This window comes from Halictus rubicundus, chromosome 2 (genome assembly GCF_050948215.1).
Source record: "Halictus rubicundus isolate RS-2024b chromosome 2, iyHalRubi1_principal, whole genome shotgun sequence".
NCBI lineage: Eukaryota > Metazoa > Arthropoda > Insecta > Hymenoptera > Halictidae > Halictus > Halictus rubicundus.
Genome location: NC_135150.1, coordinates 21,199,851 through 21,223,584, shown reverse-complemented (window position 1 = coordinate 21,223,584; position 23,734 = coordinate 21,199,851). Strand labels below are relative to the sequence as shown.

The 23,734-nt window shown below is 31.3% G+C and overlaps 3 protein-coding genes across 3 annotated transcripts; 2 read left to right on the top strand and 1 right to left on the bottom strand.

Annotated features, from left to right (window-relative positions):
• Positions 1-3,181: 3,181 nt before the first annotated feature.
• Positions 3,182-11,115, bottom strand: Rasgap1 (Ras GTPase activating protein 1). The gene is made up of 15 exons (XM_076805914.1): positions 11,008-11,115; positions 9,911-10,031; positions 9,549-9,818; positions 9,122-9,278; positions 8,080-8,267; positions 7,586-7,921; positions 7,017-7,218; positions 6,722-6,940; positions 6,533-6,647; positions 6,311-6,455; positions 6,004-6,045; positions 5,810-5,916; positions 5,483-5,726; positions 4,616-4,957; positions 3,182-3,721 (listed from the first exon to the last, which is right to left on the bottom strand). Exons 1-15 carry the CDS (start codon positions 11,060-11,062, stop codon positions 3,319-3,321), a joined length of 2,946 nt encoding a protein of 981 aa, XP_076662029.1. The 5' UTR covers positions 11,063-11,115; the 3' UTR covers positions 3,182-3,318.
• A 7,104-nt stretch (positions 11,116-18,219) lies between these two features.
• On the top strand, positions 18,220-19,230 carry LOC143365597 (protein C19orf12 homolog). Its single transcript, XM_076805913.1, has 2 exons — positions 18,220-18,810; positions 18,900-19,230. The coding sequence occupies exons 1-2, from the start codon at positions 18,648-18,650 to the stop codon at positions 19,160-19,162; spliced, it is 426 nt and encodes a 141-aa protein (XP_076662028.1). The 5' UTR covers positions 18,220-18,647; the 3' UTR covers positions 19,163-19,230.
• Positions 19,231-21,104: 1,874 nt separating this feature from the next.
• On the top strand, positions 21,105-23,048 carry LOC143365596 (small ribosomal subunit protein uS2-like). The gene is made up of 6 exons (XM_076805912.1): positions 21,105-21,152; positions 21,585-21,746; positions 21,821-22,026; positions 22,224-22,511; positions 22,598-22,825; positions 22,904-23,048. The coding sequence occupies exons 2-6, from the start codon at positions 21,614-21,616 to the stop codon at positions 22,976-22,978; spliced, it is 930 nt and encodes a 309-aa protein (XP_076662027.1). The 5' UTR covers positions 21,105-21,152; positions 21,585-21,613; the 3' UTR covers positions 22,979-23,048.
• The last annotated feature ends 686 nt before the right edge of the window (positions 23,049-23,734 follow it).

Genomic DNA, 23,734 nt, shown 5'->3' with positions numbered 1-23,734 from the left:
CAAGTCTTTATTTTCATATGTGCAGAAATTGTTTTCGTTTTTAATCATTTATGCAAGTAATTCTTGTGCCCTTGTGCCATGTCATGATACTATTATAAATTTTTTATTAATGTCAATTTATAATATTCTGATATCTTTAATACTTGAATGCATTACAATCAGAGAAATCAGAATATTAATTCTGTTTTTCAATTATCAAACACTTTCGATACTTTATACTTTACTACAATAAAGTTAGTATCTATTCTTATTGAATAAAATTTGTAATTACTACAAAAAAACCATTGTGTCAATATGTGTCAAACTATAAAGTTATCCTTCAGTTTAAAGTTATATACAATTGTTTGATATTTAAATAATTTAGTAGTCCTATAAATCTGACAAACAATCTATAGCTTCCCTAATCTTGATTCTCATCTTGTATCTAAGAAGTTAATGAAGAATTTGATCATAATCCAATTGTCAATGAAGTATATAATTGCATATACTGTACACATAAAATATATAAATTATGTATTATTTATAATACATTGTAAACTACATACATTTATGCACTAATTTTGGAGGGATATTTTAGTATGGCTTGCTATAAATAGAAGTACAACATTACTTTTCAAATACCTAATTATTTGTTATTTAATATAATATTTGAAAATTACGGAAATATTACTCTTTTATTAAAAATAAATATTATAAAATTTATTTAAAAGATTAACATTACTTATTACTATTTTTAAAATTCTGTAAGCATAAATACTTTTACTATTTGTAGATTAGTTTCATGGTCTAAGAATGTTAAGTAATAATTTATGTAAATTTAAATTTACATTTTATTTTCTTGGATTTCGTTAAAAAAATTGCCTCTGATTTACTCGAGGTAAAAAGATCATTAATGCAAAAATAATGTTAAAGTTTGATTTTACAAAAATGTTTTATTAAATAATGAGCAAATACTATTGAGTTTATGTCCTTTAAGAGAAAGGTGTCATTGTTCATATCTACAATACCTATTGAGTATAATGTTAAATGTAGTTTATGAAAGACAAAGTTTTTTACTAAATGCCAATTACATGTTTTGTGTACCCATAAAAGTAAATTATACGAAGTTATCACAATTATGTACATTAGTGAATATTGGTTGCAATAAATGAACTATTCCTTTACACTTAATAAACAGAATAAAGTTAAAATAATATAATTATGTTGAAGTAGCAGTCTTACTTATATTAATAAGATCAAAATTTTGTGGTACAATTTTCTTGATAATCGTAGATTTTCGTGTTACTGTAGATTTTCATATTTCGAACTTCGTTAAATGTTGAAAACGTTAAAAACAATTTAATAGATAACATAATAAAAATTTTCACATATGAATTTTTATATATAAATTTGTCACATGTAAAGTCAGAAGACATCGATATCAACTCATCTTAAGCAATTTTAGGCACTTGTTCGATTCGGAGTAAAAATAATATTTTCACAAAGATAAATGCAGTAAAAGATCATACTTTCCTCTCAAATCATATAATGCTTGAAAACATATGAAAAGAAGCAAGACACAGAGCGACGCAGAAACATTTCGTGTCCCATAAAATTTTACACTAAATTACGGGAAAATTGAGAAAATTGCTATATTTGAATACGTTTAAAGTTTTTGTACATATTTGATCTGTCGAAATCGTATCCAGATATAAAAACAAATTTGAAAATCACGGTTACAACAGTTTTTATATTGCTACTATATGTACATTAAAATTCAAATTTTATTTACTAGAATGGTATAGCACATTTGTGGTGTTTGATTTGAGAATGTAAAAATTATCACGACCAATGTTACATTTTTCTAATATTCAAGTACTATCATTAATATACAATGCTGTTTTATTGTTATTTACAAGGACCTAGCACTAAATAACCTATGAATAGTACTATTTACTAATAGCATATCATCAAGTACAAAATGCTATAATTTTATGAAATTTTGAAGCAATAATTCAATTAATGTGTTATACATTACGAAATTTATGCGAAGTTATGCACAATGTGCATAATTTAATTTCCTCATTATTGAGATTACAGATTCAGATTATAATAATTTAGTTTACTACTACATTTTATGCACATGTATCTCGAACATTTCAAAATAAGATATAAATAAATAAATAAAAGATGTCTTCATTGACAAAATATTATATTATATGCAACATAATAATGCGAATCAAGAAGTACGTTTATTTACCTCCTAAAATATTGCTCGCAACATGTTTTTTAAGAACTTGCGTTTAATAACATAGAATTTATGCAATCCAAAACTAACTAGTTTCATAAAGACATGTGCATATAAATAGAAAATATATGACTCCTTATAAAAGGAGAGTCAACAGTATACTAAACAAAAACAATTAAACAGTACGTCTAATCTTATTACAATAAAAAAAATTTGTAGATATGTATTTCAAATGTAAAAGACTGTTTGCACATAAATGGCCGTTTCAAAGGATAAAATGTGGTAATGAATTTATACCTTCTATATATCAGTTTGTTAACTACTACTGTTATACTTCGGTTAGTATTTGAACATTGGTATAAATCACCATTGTAATTTTATAATAAGAATTAATTTAAACGTTAATGTGTTATTCCTGATTATTGTATGTATGTACGATCTTAAGAATAATTTCCTTACTCGATTAATATTAATCACAAGCAGTGTTAATAAAATAATAACAATAATTATTATTATGCAATATTTTGCAACATGCAATATAACAATTACGTAATATTTAAGTAATTATTATGCAACATTATATTATTGCTTGTGATAATGTTATATACAGTCTTGGAATGTATAACGGAACTGAAGCAACAGAACTATAGTTTCTTTTAAAAGAACTAATGTTATTGTGTTTCAGGATAAACTCATTGCCATAGTTTTCCCCGTTAAATCTAGCACCTTTTATATAAAACAGTTATTTACATTTTCCATTATCTGAGACATGATGCACGTATACCCAGTCGTCGGATATATTACTTTAAAAAATATGCTTTTATATAATTTAAATGAATTTAAATCTACATTCTTGTTAAAATACAAGTAATGCAAACATATGAAAAAAATTTCTTAGAAGAATTTATAGAAACGTATTATTATTATTTTCAAACTTCAAATGAGTTACTAATTCGCATGTTCATTTAAAAAATTATAAGATATGTCGTTTTACGTTATTCTTCAATTCTGTCACTGTATATTCAATCAATAGCTCACTATGATTGTAATTGTTGGTCTTTCTGTATAATATACCAGATACATTAAATTCATCATGTGGTCAATACCGTGGAATTGTCCAATCTTCTACTGTTTTCTAAACTTGCAGTTTTTTCAAACTTATCTATTCTTAACGTATTATGTAAACTATGATCGTATTTCTTGAGATTGTTTTGGATACTTTTTATGGTGTCAGTATTATTTTCGTACCGTCGTAATAAATTGTTTTCGTTTTCATACCTACGATGTATAGAATCGGAATCTAAACATTTTCTAAATGTTTCGTCGTATCGTCTATCCTCTATTCGCCTTGAAAATCCACTTTCATAACAATGTTCTGTCTCTATGTAATGTTGATTTAAATTATCCATTTCATAAGTATACTTCGTTAACTGACTCTCGAACCCAGCTCTGGCAGCTAAATGGAGGTAATTGTCATCACCAATTGGAGCTTGTCTAAAATTATAACAATAATTTTACAATGACGTAGAATCAGTCTAAGAACATAAATCATTGTATACGTATATAGCTATATGTATTATGGTTTTCTCAAACACACGAACGTGCCTATGGAATCTAATTGCTTTTCTTTATAAAAAATGATGTAAGTTTCTTATCAATTGTAAGTGTCTTATTCAATTATATAAAAATGTTGTATATTTATTTATTATTAGTATATCAACAAAAGTCTATCATATACAATTGGAGGCAAAAATAAGTGGACGTATAAAAAAATTACAAAATTACCATTGGTCGATATTGCGAAGAAAAATGTAAATGTCGCGATGTTTAACTCTTTTATCTGTGCCTAAAATGAAAATTTAAAATATGCCTTTTCTAGATCTAAGTAAGTTATATACATGCACACAAAGTTTCATCCAAATCGATTAAAGTTGCTATGAGCTATAAATAATTAAAAATGGCAAAAATTATGAGAAACTGCGATTTAGATCAATCGTCACCCCAAGATTCAAAGATTCTTGCATCTTTCAATACCTATAGATACCTATAGATTTTTTATGCGTCAACTGATTTCGATGAAACTTTATACATGTGCTTAACTTACTTAGATTTAGAAAAAGCACATTTTAAATCTTTATTATAGGTACAGATAAAAAAGCTAAAAATCGTGACCTTCGCTTTTGTCTTCGAAATTCCGAGCAATAGCAATTTCAAAACAAATTTTTCTACACATTACCTATTAAACTAATCCTTCTAACATCTCAAAAAAACTGAAGTCGTTTGGTCCAAGTTTAAAAAAGTTATTAGTTTTCAAAGCGTGTCCACATAATATTGTCTCCGACTATCTATAAAATATGTTTGTATAGATTTTAGATATTTTAGACTCACTTGCTTCCATATTTGGTATCGCGAGCTAATCTTCTAAAATAGGCTCTATGTTCGTGTTGTAAAGCATACGCTGCTTCTCTTAATGCAGTTAACGTTTTAAAACAAGAGGGTACATCTTCTATAGTAGATCCACCACCTGGTATAACACACATATCACTGGCACCATATACAGCTTGACATTCGCATGCACTCATTAGCGTTTCAAGCCTTGGCATGTTCGTAAATATAAGTGAATGTATTCGCTGCAAATCTCGATCTGGATCTAGAACCATACGTAATCCAGCTTCTGTACCTGGTGATACCTCGCTACATCCTGGAGCAATTTCAGCCACTGCTTTGCAGCTGCAATAAATATTGATGCATGATTGAACATATTTCATATCCGTTATAGTGAAAGCGTATCGTAATTTAGTAAATGTATACACTTACTAGTCAATGCATAAACTTATGTACGATTTTAGCAAAGCTATCAACTAAATATAAAGATATTTACTATTCCTAGTAAATGTATTTATTTACTTTGCTACGGCTGAATTTTTTATGTATATTTAAAACATTAAAATAAATTATTAATTTGAAAAAAATTACAAATACTCAGTTAGTGCACACATTGTAGCGTTGTAAAAGTCAATAGTCACTTCTATTGAAAGTATTCTCAAAAATAATTGTTATTTTTTGCATTTTGCTTCTTTCTATTTCGATATTATAAGCAGAAATTAAATATGTGTAACAAAAGATTAAATTTCAATGTTTGTGACTATATTTACCTATGATATTAATGTGTGCATACATTGACTACCAAGTGCATATATTTACTCAAATAACACATTTACTGTATTATATATAAGTGACGAAAGAATAACATACCAAAGCCAATGACCGTTAATGTATGCACTGGGATGGTACTTTTCTAAACGATTATTATTTGTACGACAAATTTTTGTCAAAATGTCGATCCATTCTTTTTCTTCGACACAATTGCCAGCTTGAACGTACAATGCTCTTTGCGACTGAATAATTTGAAACATATTTTTCATTTTAAAAGAATTTTCTTGAAGTCTTTCAACTGCTAAAATTTCTTCAAGTGGTATTTTACATAAAGGTTCTTTACCTAAGAAATAGTTGACTATGTGTAATATCGATTAACAGCTTATAACTAATAATACATTGTTTTCATGGTACACTTATATTTACCTTTCGTTTTAGAATAAGTCAAATCTTGAGTAGTAAGTCTAAAATATCTTTGTTTAAAATTTTTACGTCCAAATCGCTTTCTGCCTTGTGCTCTTTTAATCATTATTCTGTAATTAAATAACAAAAACATTAAACTCACATTTCCATACTCATCGTGTATTTTAATGTAGCAATCATTAAATGTCACTACAAACCTCTTATCACAATCAGCAGTATGCATGAAGAGAAAATATATTCTATTAGGAATATTTTCTGTTAATAATACTTATATGTATACATGTGTCAGTAATGTTAAAAGGTATAATATTAAAAATTCATTTCACTGAAAGTAATAATCTAACACACAGGATGCACGATTTAGTAACCTAAATGTATTATGGTAGACATTGCAAAATACTTAAAAATATTGTTAATTTAGTAGAAGTAGTAAGCATAGAAATTAATGTAAAGAAGCATGGAAGCTTTGAATTAAAAAATTTTAATACAATTAAATGTACATACCCCTCTTTTAACACAACTGGTTGTTCTTGCTGGGTACTTGGTCGTTGCTTTGTACTTCCACTGTTGCTACTAGTCGATATCAGTTCCAGAAATTGTTTAACTGCTTGTATGTGTTTCTCCGTGTAAAATTCTCTACAAAAGTAATCTATGAATAATACATGAAATCTGTTTATTCATAAACTAAATTCTGGAATAATTTTATTTCTGTATACCTATACACACATTCCATGTATTCTTCTTTACAAACACTACCTGCTCCACCCCTACAACTTACTAGATTTCCTAAACTTTGAATAGTTTTTGAAATCAGTGTTAAAGTTCTATTGGTTTGAGAATCCTGAAATGAAGATAATAATACCATTATTATTACAAAATGTGTTATTATTTGTTTGATAATGGAAATGCTCTTACAATTTGCTCGGTTGTAATATCAAATAATCTTGGACCCAATATCGCAGGAGCAAAAAATCGTAGAAAAATAAAACCGCTAATCACTGAATATCTTACTTCCTTATTTTTTGGGAAATGTGTTGTTGCAAGTTCTCTTAAGCACCAAAACATTTCGCACATTAAAGGAGGGCATCGTACACCCGACGTTGTAATAGCAGTAAAAACTCTTTCAACATATTCCTGTTGATTGGTACAATAATGTATAAAAAAATGTGAAATTACCAAGAAAATATTTATTTTATTTTATTCTAAGTACCATTAAATTTGATAAATTCGTTTGAATTGTGTTTGCATCCTTTACTCTTGTTGGGTCTATTTCACATGGTTTTTTTTCTAAAAAGACTTGTTCCATAGCTGGTCTTAGTGTACTGTGCAGGTAATGAAGGCCAGCTAATCTCATACCTTCATCCATCATTTTACTTACTAATGTGTTACCACGGAATATCGTTGTTGGATCACTATTAAAAAAGCGTATTTTGTAGCACAAGACAGTATGATTTATATTGCATTGATTTGTATTGTACAGGGTTCATAAAAATCTAGGTACGATCAGAACAAGATTAATTTTATACGAAAAATACAGTTTGCTCACGAAAATATTCAAACGCCCTTTAAAACGTTCGAATATTTTTGTGAGCAACTGTATGTCCAAAACAGAATCAACAAGTATTTAATCAAGGGTTAGTCAAATGTTCTAATACTAGAAAAATATTTCAAATTTAACTTTCCCGAAAACAAGGTCTTAACGAAGATACTTTAATCTAAGTTTTTCACTATTTTTTTTACGTTTTTTTTTTAATAAATAAACATAATTTGTACACTTACGTTAATTTCGAAATTTCATGACTAGCTAAAACTTGCATTACGGAAACCAATTGTCCATGATGTACTAATACTCTAACCAATGGTTGTGCAGCTTCCATTTTGCTCGCTACAATTTCTCCCAAAATATAAACAGCGGATGATGTTATTGGTTGAATGTTAACACTTTGTAATAATAAGTATCTAAGTCTGTCATACATTGCTGATGGAAAAACATGATCAGCGGTATAATGTATTTTTAATCTTAGAGATCCTAAACCTGGTAGTGTAACAGGTGGTGTAGAAGTGCTGGAGACTTTACTTGGGCGATGTTTTGCTGCTCTAGGTTGTAAAAAGTACCTGTTAACAATAATAATTTTATTAATTATCCGTCTGTAAAGATAACTATTTTATAATATTCCACAACTCTACAGAGAAGTAAAATATTTAAAAATTCCTTATATTTAGCGACAATAAATAAACGAATTTGTTATATTAATAATAAATGTAATAAGTACCACGCAGTTGTTGTACTAGTTGGTTGCTTTTGTAGGCCTCTCAATGTAACTCTAACTTCACCAAGAAAAGCTGGTTGTTCTCCCATACCAGGAGATGCATGCCATAAACCTACAACTACTTCACCTACTTCTCCACTTTCAATAGGGTAATGAGAAACATCCTTCTCTTTGGATTCTGGTATTTCTGGCTACGGATAAAATTTAGAAAATGATTGTACAATTACAACGTAAAAATAAACTTGCAGTTTGTTAATAGTTGATGAGTAGCAACATATACAGTCGGAGAACAAAATTAAGTGGACACCCTTTAAAAACTAATAACTTTTTTAAAATTGGACCAAACGACTTCAGTTTTTTTAGATATTAGAAGGATTAGTTTACTAGATAATGAAGACAAGGAAGACAAAAATGGAGGTCACGATTTTTAACTTTTCTATCTGTGCCTATAATGAAAATTTAAAATATCCCCTTTGTAGATCTAAGTAAGTTATATAAGTGCATAAAGTTTCATCGAAATCAGTTGACATATAAAAAATCTATAGGCATTGAAAGATACAAGAATCATTGAATCTTGAGGTGACTACTGATCTAAGTCGTACTTTCTTACAATTTTTGCTATTTTTAATTATTTATAGCTCATAGCAGCCTTAATCGATTTGGATGAAACTTTGTGCACGTATATAACTTATTTAGATCTTTCTAGATCAGGCATATTTTAAATTTTCATTATGGGCACAGATAAAAAAATTAAAAATCGCGACCTTTTTCTTCTCAATATCGACGAATGGTAATTTTTAAATATTTTTTTTATGCTTTACCGAGTAAACTAATCCTTCTAATATTTAAAAAAAACTCAAGTTGTTTGATCTAATTTTGATGGTTTTTAAAGGGTGTCGACTTAATTTTGTCCCCGACTGTATATGGATATATAAATTTTATATAAATTAATGAATTTATATTTAATAAGCTTACGTAAATTACAGTTTATACATAATCCATAACTCATATAAGCAATTAATGTAAAGAAATCATCAGAATTTACCTCAAAGACAAATGTTTCATTAAAATATGGGGTCACTGTCTTCTTCTTAGTTTTTGTGCGTTTTATTATTTGTTTACCATTACTATAGATGACCATAACAGTTGCATACGGATCACAGCCTCCATTTTTAACAGTTAATTCACTACATTCTATCACTCTACAAAAATAATAAGTATGAAAATATTGATCTTTGTATGATTATATGCTGCACATTTGTAGTTAAATAGAAACAACTAAAAAAGTAAGGATTTTATCTTATGATAATAGGAGGAAATTGTTACCAGTTTAAATTATATTTAACTATAATTTTAAATTTTTATTGTCTTGTTGGTTGTTTGTACCCAATAAGAAACATTAGAAATCTATGTATCTACAAAGTATAATATTATATAGATATAATTGAGTTATAACAGTTTGCGTATTATACCTCACAGTAAGTTTAGATTGAGCATGTCCAATTTGAGGTTGGAGAGCGAGTTCCAGATGTGCTTTGCCTTGAACTTCAGAATCAGCATCAACTGGCCTCAAAGGAAACCAATGTTCCTTATTATGATATGTTGCTAAATCTTCTCTTTTTATTGCAACTTTGCCCAGAATTTTATCTTGTTTTAAATGTCTATCTCGGTCATAAACATAAATGCCAAGATAGCGAAATTTCCTAGGTACTTCGAATTGGAATTCTTCTCCAAAAAAGGGGCTACATGAAATATTCTTTTGTAAATATTTTACGTCAAGAAATTTCACAAAGTATTACATTGTACCATAATAATGTGTGTAAATCGAACTTACTTGAGAGTTCTTTCCATTGTTGTTGTTCTAAATATTTCTTCTTGATCAAGGGACAATGCACAATACACATCTCTTGCACCTGGAGATCCATGACTTCTACTTTGTAGATTTTTTACTTCACCTGAATATAAATGTATATTATTTGTATCTTTGTAAATGAAAGGATATGGATTTCGCGTACTTCTATATAATTTCCAAATTGAAATCATTCATTTATGGAAGTAATCAAACTTTATAATATCACAGACAATAAATTCATATTTTAATGTTAATATATGATCAAAATATTTCTGTACGTAAATAGTACAAGTAACACGAGGTATCTATAATTGCATTACTAAAATTATTTTCTTTCCAATGATAATATTGTGTGTAAAATGAAATAAAATGTTTAAAAAAAATGGTTAATCACAAGTGATGCTGTTGTTACTATAATAATTCATTTCACAAACAGTAAATTTCATAGAAATAATTCTCTATGAAACGTATAACAAGTATAACTGTCTCCAATGTTTTTTTTTCCTATCTCTATCATAACGTTAATAAAACCACATTACAAATGCAGAATAATGGGATACATGAGACGAAAATCTTAAGTAAATGGGAAAGTCACGATTGCTGTTTGTTGTAAACGCACAGAACACTTTTTACGTTTCATTATTAACAACATATAATATCATCGCATTAACCACTACAGTTAACATTATTTAATGGTAACTATCAAAAATCACATATTCCATGTAAGGACAATAATGCGTGGGAGTCGAAAATGTACGCGTACGCGTATATGATCATTAAATTTTCGAAAAAATACCACTGTAATGTAACTGTATAACGGATTCGTTGGTCACGCAGAAGAAAACGTAAAACGAATTGTAGATTGGTGCAAGAAAAGGGCCAACAATGCTTTTCGTTTAGGTAGTAAAGTTGAATAATCGTAGGAGACAAATTAGGTGACATCCCGAGCGAACAGTAGCACGCGAACATGAATATATCAGTGTTTTTGAAACAACAAAATTCTTGTGGTTCTGGCACGGCATACACCTCGATCAACTTTCACATTGTTGTTAAACGATATTTCTGACGAGATTGCGTACCGATTTTAATCCTTAATCTTTCTTCAACGCGAACTAGGCGCGTCTCCTCGGCCATGTTAACTCCATGACACTACTGAGTAACTACATGAACAGAATGCAGGCGGTTCGTTCATTCTGTGAATGGATTCTAGTCAGGGCCGTACTTTTCCTACTCGAGCACCTGTTCTGTATTTATTTATGAATCAAAAGCTTTTAAAAAATTTCTTATTCTGTAATAAGGTATTATTTTTAATCGTCATGTGTAAATTTAAAGGTACGATCAAGTAATAAGGGGACAGAATGTCTACCATGTCTATATAATATGTACAAATAACTACTACGTGTTATAATTTAAGTATCAAATGAGAATTCAATTACTTCAATGTGTATTAGGAAGAATTTGAAAAATTTGCAACTTATAATTATTCTAATGACAATATACATCTACAACGTCCGTTTTTAATAATATATAGTTAATTATAACTATCTAAGCGCATAACGTTAAATATGCATTATGGTTAAAATGTCATACAGGAATATACAATAAAAACTTTTTAATATCATTAAAACTGACTGTATAAGGTATTACATAGATTGCAGCGATTTAATTACATTATTATAATACTTTACTTTATAATACTTTAATATATCTTAATAAAGATATTATTTATATAAAAGTGTATGACCATTATATGAATTCTAAATTACTGACAACGAGTATAATTACATTTGGCAACATCATAATTATAAACGTTTGTTGTCAAAAGCACGAAGAAAAATAGAAAGACCGAAAATCCAAGGTGCAGGTGCCTAATGAGTCAACGTAGAGTCTTCGCAGAAATTGAAGTCATCGTAAGATTAATTCATGAATCGGTGAATGAGAAAAAATAATTCAGCTCCTTCGTGGAAGATCTTTATTACGTGTCAAATGAAATGAAAAATTCTGTTTTTGCCGAATTACGTTTCACGCGTTTCCGTGCGTACAACGCATCGAACCCGCGGGGCCTCTGGATCAGGCGTTTGAGGGATGTCATAAGAGGTAAAGTATGAACGACGGGGGTCTGTGTCCAGGAGGAAAGAGATTGCTTCATTGAATTGTACAAATGCTAGTGGCATTGCGATATTCAAGTACGGGATTGTCATGTACCCAGTATTCGGTATGTAAAGACATTCTCCCGATGAGGTCGATATTTACACACATACAGGATAAAACCATCATTCGCGCGTGTTCCCTCTTCTTCTCGTCGCGCCACTCTTTTGGCCGGTGCCTATATTCCGTTCTTCTCTCAATGTGTTAAGTTTGCTGCTTGTGGTGGAATGGGAGCAAACCTCTGCGTTGGAACATGTTAGTTAACGACACTCGCATAAGTGGTGAGCCACTTCCTCATGGCGCAATGGCCCGCTTCCTCTCCTCTGCACTTCTCTTTGCTCCTCACTCTTTGTAGAGCTCTACAGACCACATCGCCTTCCCCTCCTCCTCCTCCTCCTCCCCCTCTTTCTTCCTCTACTCTCGTTCCTTTTTGCTGTCCCTTTCTTTCCCCTTCTTCCTTTTGATTTTCCACGCCGCTGCTGCTGGAAAATATTAATGTAAAAAAAAACAAACAACAAATTCATCTGCAATTCTTCGTTGCGGATCGTAACATTTCCAAATAACCGAACAACAATTAAAGTTTCAATGCAGCTTTCATTCTTTCTATTGCTTCCTTATCGTGGAACTATATGCTTTCGATTCATTCATTTCTTGAAGTCGTTAAAATTAGCATTGGAAATTTACGATCTTCGCCGACATTGAAGTTCGGTTGTCATAAATTTGTAATGCAAATTGTAGTGTTTGCTACGGATGGAAGTTCGTGGGAATGTTTATCTAAACAACCAGTTTTATAAATTACGTTGGAAAAAATGATTAAAGCTGGAAAAAAACGAATTTTTATTAATCATCGTTAGTGCAATTAAAGAGTAATATATTTAATTACTTTTATTGCACGAGAATTAACGAGGTCTATAATAGCAAAAAACAATTGCGCGATACCTCCTAAACGGGTGTTTATTCATAACAATTGCATATACGTGCACAGTTATGAGAAAAAAGAAAGCTGATAACTCGTGATAATATACAATAGCACAATGAATTCTTCTTTGTTCACATTGTACAGCAATTTATACCCAAAATGGTTTTGTAGAATGGTCTCACTAAAGCATTACCACATAATAAGTTAGGGCTTCGTGAAACTTTCACGCTGTTTCTCACCAAAATGCACGTGTGTATATTTGTATGCCTTTCTCGGATAGTGAATTGTATATACCAGCGGTAAGAATAACAGCAATAATAACAAATTATATAAGAAAATGAAGACGTTATTTTTTTTTAAGACGAATAAAACGTGTGAAATTTTCCGTAACTATACGTGCACAGTTCTGGCCCACCTTTGTACATTTTTTGTCTTGTGATAATGAAATACTGCACATATAAGAATCTAACAAAAGTGTTAGGTATGTGTTCCCCTATAGTTGTAAATAATTTACGACCTTCCTCTCGTACGTGTAAAACGTACGGCGATTAAGTGCTCAGATAAGTTCAATGATCTGCATTTAATGATCTACATATATTATACCGTGGTAAGATAAAAAAATGCAGAGATCTGTTCGAAGCAGTAACTTTCAAGATCAAAACGAATGTTTTGCTATTTACTATCACATGTTCACTTTACATCTATAAAAAAATCATATATTTAAATTAACATAAGTATTTTTATAATTAGCAAAATAAACCCATTATGGCTGCAAGATGTCCGAAATAAGTGAAAATGTGTCATTTTCACTTGTATATTACACTTTCTCCGTATGGGATAGCATAAACGCATTAAACCGATCTTAAACCGACCTTTGAAGCTTCCAATACATTATACTCTCGTGTACACCGTTTCCGAATAGAAAATGTGAGATCATATTAAAATGCAAATATATGATTATTTGCGACAACCGTCTTTCAGTTTTCCCCACGAAAAACGTGTTCCACTAGTGCGAGATGTGCCGAGCGAATTGGCTATGATGTGAACCTATTACGGCCAATCCAATGACTTGAAAATTTCTCATTAAGTATTCGTGTTACAGCACATAAAGAATGAGTTGGGCAGTCATTATGTTTGCACTACTTCGTGTTATGTATGTTCTTGCGCGATCCTAAATTTTTGAGTTCAAGGTCATCTGGAAACCACAACAATGTATGAACATAATTCTGAATGTCATGACGAAGATTACGTTACACGGAGGTAAACAAATTGATTCATCGAACGTTGTTTCTTGCATTTTTAATGTATATCTAATAGAAAGAACGTGAACCGATTGAAAGAATTTAAAAAATGCAGAACGTGAATTTTACGCGTTTATTTGGAATTTCGCGTGGTTTGGTAAAGTTTGATAACAAATAGACTGCGGATGTTATGCATTTACGACAAAAATGAGTAGATGTAATTTAGAACAGTAAAAACATTAGAAGAATTTAAAAATGCTATCATATTATTTTCAATCTATTGAACATATTTAAGAAGAAAATAATTTTATATTTCATTCAATTTTTATTTTTCATAAAGATCCGCTGTCTAGTGATAACATGATATGGTGCTAACAACAATCTTTCTTTCCGTTTGACTGGCTAAGAAGAAAAATTATTTCTCAGTCATCGAGTACAGGCAGTCTGTCCTGGAATACGGAAGTTCATTTGTTCAATTGCTGGCAATACTTCTCAGAGCGAGCAGTTTCACCTTCTTTTACTGGTTCATAATAAACTGGGCTTCTTCTATCCCACCACATACAATGAGCTGAACTTTCTTTCGATGTGATTCAGCCTTTGTCACCGTTGGTAGCGGTGTTCCTGGTTTACAGTACTCCTTTTCCTGATGTAGTATTGCATTGTAGTATTTCCGACGTACCGTTTACTGTCAAATCTGAGTAAATCAATTTCCGAGATGCGAAATAATCGTAAATTGCATTAAATAGTGGAAATGGAAATAATTTTTGTAATGTAGTAGAGCCTCCGAAGTAATTAAAAAATATATGTTCGGATATCGAAATTTTCGGATATTATAACAAACCCTTTCCTAATATAGAGTTATGATGAACGGACCGTATGTTTAAGAATTTATGCATTGTATATCTGTTCGGCAACCAATTTATTTTCAATATTAGATAAATATATTGTACATATAATTAACCCTCATATCTCATACTTAGATACTGTGAAATATTTTATTTCTCTAAAATATTTATTTCTTTAAAATATGGGATCATGAATAATAGACAATTAGGGTAAGGGACCCAATTACTGTGGGGGTGTTAATTACCGTGCCTATATTAATTATACTTCTTTTTAAAGCATAATGAATATTAAAAAAGAGATATATAACATATTATCATAATATTAATTGATTTTAATGAAAAAAATGTAATATCTCTTTTTTAATATTCACTATGCTTTAAAAATACGTATCATCAATATAGGCGCAATAATTAGCACCTCACAGTAATTGGGTCCCTTACCCTAGTCGAGTTAAAATGTAAAATGAAAATGGGCGAGAAATTAATTACAGGAAAAATTTCATAAATGTATGTTAATATATTAATTATATATAATGTATATAAATTGGTATTATAATTTATGAATTTTTGATTGAAATAATAGTTTTGAAGAAAACGGTGACTATATTAAGAGTAAAGATCGCTAGGTTACAAATAGATGAAAATGAATGAAATAAAATAAACGTGAGAATGAAACAGCGAAACGACCCCTTTTCACCCCTAATCGGGACCATTTATGTTCGAGCTTGCAAGGAAAGGTCACGCACGGCTGCCCTGCTTCATTTGCGTTGCAGGCGTGTATACCAACGAGCAATAATAAACACGTATTTATTCAGCTACGGCAATTCCTGATTACACCGCCCGCGAAAGATCAATCCCTAGATTTGCTTACATCGCCTATATTTAAGTGTCATTCTCATAATCCAGTACTAATGGGGTAGCATGTACTCGGCTAGGTCAGGAAGCTCAATTCTCAAAACACGTGTTTATGTAATGCAAAAGGACGTTTTGTAGTCTTTAATTTATCTTTACACAATACCCGAACTTAAGGTATGTTTTGTTCAAACAAAAGAAAGTATCGCGAAGAAATTTTCTTAGCAAAAATAATATAATTTCCGTGAAACAATTGAAAGTCTGCGAGAAAATCTCATAAGGGTGCAACGAGGTCATCACCTTGTTTCGATAATAGTTCGGTGGGAAGTATTACACCAGGGAGCGCCTTAAATTCACTTTTGTGAAACTAGGACTTAAAACGTCGATGAAATATAACTAGAAGAAACATTGAGGAATATTTGTAAACTACGAAACCAGCAGTACATTATATCATGGAAAACAATTGTTCACTTTGTTCAATTATGAAGACTGCTGAATAAATTCTTACAAATTCAAAATCTTTAAAACAAATATAATCATTATATCAAAATTAGTAAAGCCATATACTTATTCAATCCATAAATTATAATATTATAATATAATAAATGAAGCAAGGCAAAATACACAATCGTGGTAATAGTAAGTTAAAAAAATATTTCTCACAAATTAAACACATTTCTAATTATTTTTTTAACTTTTCAATATTTTCGTTGTAATAGAAGAGTAAGATAAGTTTGATTTTCGATTATAAAATTTAGCTTCATTTCACAAACTTTGGAGCATAATGTGAGGAATTTATAAGAAAACAAGTGTACTTTGAAAGTACTATTTTTATTCAAATTCATCGAACACATAAAATATTCAGTAGATACAACATATGTACATATAAACAACATAATAACTGTATAGAATATAATCTATAAATAGGTACAAAAGACACTTGATGCGTGAAAGGTTACTATAGGAGATTAGTGTACAAACACAAAAATTAGACTTATGCTAATAGAATATTATGAAAACTATGTTGATGAAATTCAATGGACCAACATGACAACGTGTCTTTTTCAATGTACATCCGTTCAGTGATCACTATTTAATAATAAGACATTGCGAATATATACAAAAAATAACTGTATAAATTAAATGTAATGTAGAAATTATACGAATAAAATATTCATTTGAACTGTCAACAAATAGATTTCGCTTATATTGGGTATATTTATACTTGTTTACATGTTTCTTATATATCGTACGCAATATAATGTACACGTTTTAGATTCCTTTTATAACAATTATATGAATTTTCGCACGGAGATCGCACCATAGAATGTAGTTTCATAGATAGATAGAAATACTACCTTTTTTGATAACCAACATCCAAGGCGCATGCATCTATACGATGTTCATGGTGAATATAGCTGCAGAACTCTGTAGTTTAAGTGCGCATACGCCGTTTCCATGTATTTACGATTAAAACTTCTTCAACGTTTTCAATCTCTTGCATACAGTCTTTTCGTCTTCTTTCTTCTATAAGGCCTATACAGCTCCTGGCCAATATACCTACCATACTTAGTACAGGACAGAGTTGTCAACATAAAGAAGCGAAAACTCTGTTCATATGTTGGTTCAAGATTTCGTGGGGGGAGGGGGAAGAACATCAAAGGTTCCGACAGGACCTTTCCGTCTCATTCACACTATGTATATAGAAATTGGTTACGGAAAACGCTGAATTTTCGCTTGTGATATTCTATGTATTTACGTATATCTTAATTTTAAATAGCGGCAACGCTGTCTGTATGTGGTTTATCAAGGTCTCCCACTTTGGGGACACGAATGTTAAAGGCAGAGAGGAAATGAGAATGCTCACGCTCGGGGGTGTCCCCACTTTTCCTGCATCATCTTTTTAGCCTGGAACAAAACCTGCATCATATTTTTAGCCTGGAACAGAACCTGCATCAACTTTTTAGCCTGTACCAAAACCTGCGTCATCTTTTTAGCCCGTATTAGAACCTGCATCTGTTAACATAGAAGTAGCATCCACTCTGGCATTATTTGGAATCCGCTGCTAATGATGCAGGTAAGATAATGCAGGTTCTGGTACAGGCTAAACATTAGACTAGGGGGCAGCACTATACCGGGGACACTAAAATCCCGGGCGTGAGCACTCTCATTTCCTCTCTGTTAAAGGTTTTCGTAGAAGTTTTACCTCTATAGTTTGTGCAACGAGACGAGGTAATAAACATAAATATAGCCACTCGAGTGCGACAGAGTTAAAGCTACCCTTCTGAGATAGTTAGGAAAGGATGCACGCTGGTTCTTCACTGCTGACATTTGAGCGTAGCGTGTAGCCAAAAAAAAAACGCGGTTTCCGTTGAGATGTTTTGGTGGCAGACCTGCCACCTGCCACCTGCATTTGAGTACTCCAGCCACGAGATTACTGGGGGTTACCCTGTATATCAGTATATAGTATATACATAGTATATGCCTAAACACCGATGAGAGGTTAGTAAATAATTCAAATAAATTAACGTTTTTCTGCTCGTAATAATGTAATTACATGTGGATATTTGTATATATACATACACATACATATAAATATGTATAGTTTGATGTATTCGTTCAAACGAATCTGGTTAATAACTAGTTAATGCATAAATAGCGAGGAAGATTCCTGTGTGGCATAACGTATAGTTTGTTACAAATTTTACTGAACAATGGTGCCTTCATTTGCGGATAATTTGCTAAATGAAGTTTTAAAACTTAACTGTGTTAATAAATTAAAAGTTAGTGTTGCGAATTCATTAAAATATGGATCTTTAGTTGGAGCAGTAACAATAATGTCTGGGATTATTGGTGGACCTATGGGACTTGCAGTTGGTAATTACTTTTTACATAAAATATTTCAATTTAGCATTAGTTTAAGCAATCCATGATACAAATTGTCAATACCAAATATTTTTTTGCAGGTGGTGCAATGAGCAGTTGTGTAGCAGGTTATGCGTCCTACGGAAAATTTAAGTCTGTTCCACACATACTTTTAAACGAAACCACTCCAGAACAGAGGAAAAAATTATCCGAAGAACTTTCCAAATTAGTTAACGCAAGAAATATAAAAACCCTTCAAGATTTCATATTTGCAATAAATAATAACAAAACATTATCGCAAACCATAGTACAAATATTAATAATGTTTTTATCTTCTGAGATGCACTATAAGGTGCTTGTGTAATATTGTATTAAGATTCTCATAAAATAGTGTAATTTTTAAGTTGAAATAAAATGTGTCATAATTTATAATCTGTTGTATACTAACGTCATTTGATATCTATGTATATGTATAGTAGCTTATAGATCATAGTAAATATATTAAGACAAATTGTACTATGCAAACAACTGTATGAAACAAATACCTATTAGAGAAAAAGTTATTTATATCGTTTCACATTTAACTGAATATTCCTACACATTTAAATTGAACGTTTTATGCGTAGTCCAGGATATTTGGTACTGGAATAGACAAAAAGAACAAAGCTTAGAGTAAAGGCAGGAATTAGGGCCTGGAAATACATGGAAGGAATAAGAAATAGCATAGGGAGGAAGATAGGAAGACAAAAGAGAGAAGCAACAGAGAGACATCAAGGTACGACGGCAAGAACAACATACAAGGATAAAGCAGTCAAAATATAACAAAAGGTACAAGTTTATAAGAGTGGCAGAGTTACCAGAATACTTAAATAAGGTGGGAAGAGGGGACAGTCAAAAGTTCTTAGCCCAAGTAAGATGCGAAAATGCAGAAAATTGGAACAAATACTGGCTGGAAGATGAAGCGAGAGGATGCGACGTGTGTGGGGACAGGTATGGAAGTCTGGAACACCTAACAAGAGAATGCAGGGATATGGAGGGAAGGATCAGGAAGTAGGATATAGTGAGTGGGAGGATAGATAAAAATGTCGAAGCGTGGCTTGAGAAGTTGAGAAAAAAGAGAGAAAAGAGAGCAGAAATCAAACCAAACTTAAACCAAAGGTAACAGAATAGGAAATTGTGCAATAACTAGGGTAAGAATATAGTAGGTCAGAGTAGAAATGAGGGAGACAGACAGACAGAGAGAGAGAGAGAGAGAGAGAGAGAGAGAGAGAAGGAATGAGCCGAATGTGTGGATAAGATAGTTTTGTAAATATAGGATATAGTAAACCGAGTCCAATTCTTGGCTGTAACACTGAATAGAACAATATATTACTAAAAAAGAAAATCAATTAAAGAGTTTGAGAAGCAAAACACATATTAACATAAGATACTGCCTACGATTTCTAATATAATATCTGGTTTCCACAAGAAACCAAATAAAAATAAATGGATTAAAGTTTCTAGCAATTATTATATGTATAGGGCAAGTGCATCAGTTCCTGAGCCTCCTCTGGTTACTGTGCCTTTACATTATTTTTACATACCCTAAATTACAGAATCATTAAAATAAATGTATTCAAATTTTTAAGTATAATTTAATTAACAATTAGCATATGGTGAGTTTTCAATACCAAAAAAGTATACTATGGGTTCATAAAACTCGTTTAGATATTTGATCGTTTAGATATCTGAAAATATTTTGTTAATTTAAAATATAATCCACTAACTGAAACAACATTTTGGTTCGTTTCTATTACTGTGTGCAGTAATTGTATTACAGTACTGGAAAATTTATGTACCTATCAGATAAGATTCAGAATTTAAAATAGACGACATGTAAAGCACAGTAAGTGAACAATACACAGACAAAAATATAATTTAAACAAAAATTAAGAAAAAGCTTTTCAATTCACTGAAAATTTTGAACTTCGTATAAAAATTCGTTTAAAAATATCGTATATTATTTGCATTCTTCTATAATTGTCATTTCAATATTTCAATTACAATTCTCTAAGTACATATGTATAGTCGTCTGTTAACGTTTCAAATTTCCCAGTATAATTTGAGTGTACTTCCGTTACTTTGCTGGCTCAAAGTTGTTTATGTATTTTATCATTTTCGATCAATTAATTTTTATAATTTTAGACGTAGTATTTTAAAAATTATTATTCTATTCTCAACACCCGCTTAATTGAATCTTTTTACTGTAGAACTAATTATTTTGTAATTTACTGTTCATGTGTTGATCGAGTTGTACTTTGTGTAAGGTTCACGACTTCCTTTCCGATTGGAAGTCTCCTAGTGGCATTGATAACGTAAGTGTTCCGTAGCATTATATCTATTTATAACAATCAGTTTGAGTTAAACAATTCAAAGATCTTATTTACAGAATAATAAAAGTACGAGGATTAATATCTATATAAATATAAGTAGGAATATCTCGTAGTTACAGTATATATGTAAATATTCAAGTCGGTCAGTGCACATGGCATTGTTTCCTTATAATTTTGATAGTAAAAATTTTATAACATAGAATCACGAAACTTTAAATTATGCTGTTGATAGTTTAATCTTCGTTTTTTACTTTTTTTTTTTATATATACTAATTATGTTTTAAATGGAGCACGCTATTTAGTTGAGGTTATCTTCCTGTGAAAGTTGATCGAAGCTATTGCTACAGAGTGTACTGTAATAATTTAATAATTCAATCTACATCGTAATCATCTGTATATTTCTCTTTTGTTTAGGTTAATCGTAAGTTAACCACAACGTTAAGATGTCAGGAGGTTTAGATGTATTATCTCTCAAAGAGGATGATGTTACTAAAATGCTAGGTGCGTTCACCCATCTGGGTGCAGAAAATGTCAACTTCCAGATGGAACAATATGTCTACAAGAAGAAGAACGACGGTAAATTCTATATTACATCAGATTAATAAATTCCTGTTTGAAAGTATACATGTTAATATGTACTTTTACTTTAGGAGTTAGTATTATCAATCTCTGTCATACTTGGGAGAAATTGCTGTTGGCTGCACGCGCCATTGTTGCCATTGAACATCCCAGTGAAGTGTTTGTCATCAGTTGCAGACAAACTGGCCAAAGAGCAGTTCTAAAGTTTGCTCAACACACTGGAGCTACACCTATCGCTGGTCGTTTCACTCCTGGTGCTTTCACCAATCAGATTCAGGTTATTTATCTTTTTATTTCAGTTATCAAGATATTATTACATTCGATACTCATCCAAATGATGAACAACATTTCCATAAGTTTTTACATGTTGGTTTATTTTGGCTTAATCTTTTCTGATTGCAATCGATAAATCCAACAAACCTAATTGCTATAGAAAACCGCCATGTATATATAATGTATACTACTTGTTTACAGTCCGCCTTCCGCGAGCCACGTTTGCTGATCGTTACCGATCCATCCAGTGACCACCAGCCCATCACAGAAGCCAGTTACGTGAACATTCCTGTCATTGCTTTCTGTAACACAGATTCCCCTCTTCGTTTCGTCGATATCGCCATTCCTTGTAATACAAAGAGTTTGCACTGCGTTGGTCTTATGTGGTGGTTACTGGCCAGAGAAGTTCTTAGACTGAGGGGTTCTATCGCACGCGAAAGTAAATGGGATGTAGTCGTCGATCTGTTCTTCTACAGAGATCCGGAAGAGGTTTGTTATTAAGTCTTTTTTTTTTCTTTCAAGCTGATGAGACTTATCTTCTTTATCAAATCAAAAACATTATTATGTCATTTTAGGCTGAGAAGGAAGAACAAGCAGCTAAGGAGATAGCTCCGGCTAAAGAATTTACAGGACCTGTTGAAGTTGCAGCCACCACTGAACCTGGTTGGGTAAATGACATTGAAACTACAGGTACAGTCCCAACAGAGAACTGGGCCGATGATGTTGCACCACCAACCGCACCTGAACTTCCAACTGCGGGTGCTGCACAAGCTCTCCCGGCCAGCGGAGATTGGGCTGCTCAGGTAAACAGAGAGCTTTTCACTTATTTAGCAATAAATTTCCAGCAGATGGAATTACTTATTATTCTTTCATTTATATAGCCTTCTGAAGAATGGACTACTGCACCGCCTGCCACAACCCAAAGTTGGGGAGGTGCCACACCTGAAAAATGGTAATTTTATTCTCTTTGAGAAATAAATATGACACACTTTGTACAATCAATGTAATAAAGTTGTTTAAAATGTACTTCACTACTTCTTTATATTCTTGTATTTGCTGAAGTGTAGGAACACATGACTTTTGCCGTTTATACTGTAAGACGCAATGCAAAAAGCGGCAAGAATCATTTGTGCTACAGAGCAAATGTAGCAAGTCATTTGTGCTACAGAGCAATGGAGCTTGTAGCAAAACTCTCAAACAAGTAAACTATATAGGGACAGAGAATCGCTTCAAGCAGAGAGGATATGAGAGTGCTCACGTCCGGGGTTTCGGTGTACCCGACACAGCGCTGCCCCCTACCACCGACGAGATATATTCAAAGACTGCCAGCACCGACGAAATCGTAAAAAGTCGATGTCACAAAAGTGGGAACGCCGAAACTAGTGATGGGCATTATCGACTAAATTCAACTATCGACTAATTACTATTTAGTTACTACATACTATCGAATATTTAGTCGATAGTTTTCAGTCGACTGAATTGTTTTACTGGTTATTCTCCTATTTACTCTTATTCTCGATGTTGGCTAGTTAAATAAATAGTAGGACAGTACAGAGATAGTAAATTTCGTGATTGAGTGATTTTGTCTGAATCTGTCTTTATTTAATAATAAATTCATACACTATGTTATAAATATAAATATACACAATTTATTTATATCACATATATAGTTTATATCGCATAAATAGCAATAAGATTTTAACATCTAATAT

Excerpts from the sequence above, each read along its gene's own strand:
- LOC143365596 (XM_076805912.1), top strand. The coding sequence starts at position 21,614 with ATGTCAGGAGGTTTAGATGTATTATCTCTCAAAGAGGATGATGTTACT. Across the intron at positions 21,747-21,820 it reads CTACAAGAAGAAGAACGACG|GAGTTAGTATTATCAATCTC; the intron begins GTAAATTCTATA and ends CTTTTACTTTAG. Across the intron at positions 22,826-22,903 it reads GCGGAGATTGGGCTGCTCAG|CCTTCTGAAGAATGGACTAC; the intron begins GTAAACAGAGAG and ends TCATTTATATAG.
- Rasgap1 (XM_076805914.1), bottom strand. The coding sequence starts at position 11,062 with ATGGCCGAGGAGACGCGCCTAGTTCGCGTTGAAGAAAGATTAAGGATT. Across the intron at positions 6,941-7,016 it reads CGAATTTATCAAATTTAATG|GAATATGTTGAAAGAGTTTT; the intron begins GTACTTAGAATA and ends ACCAATCAACAG. Across the intron at positions 4,958-5,482 it reads ATTAACGGTCATTGGCTTTG|CTGCAAAGCAGTGGCTGAAA; the intron begins GTATGTTATTCT and ends TATTTATTGCAG.
- LOC143365597 (XM_076805913.1), top strand. The coding sequence starts at position 18,648 with ATGGTGCCTTCATTTGCGGATAATTTGCTAAATGAAGTTTTAAAACTT. Across the intron at positions 18,811-18,899 it reads ACCTATGGGACTTGCAGTTG|GTGGTGCAATGAGCAGTTGT; the intron begins GTAATTACTTTT and ends ATTTTTTTGCAG.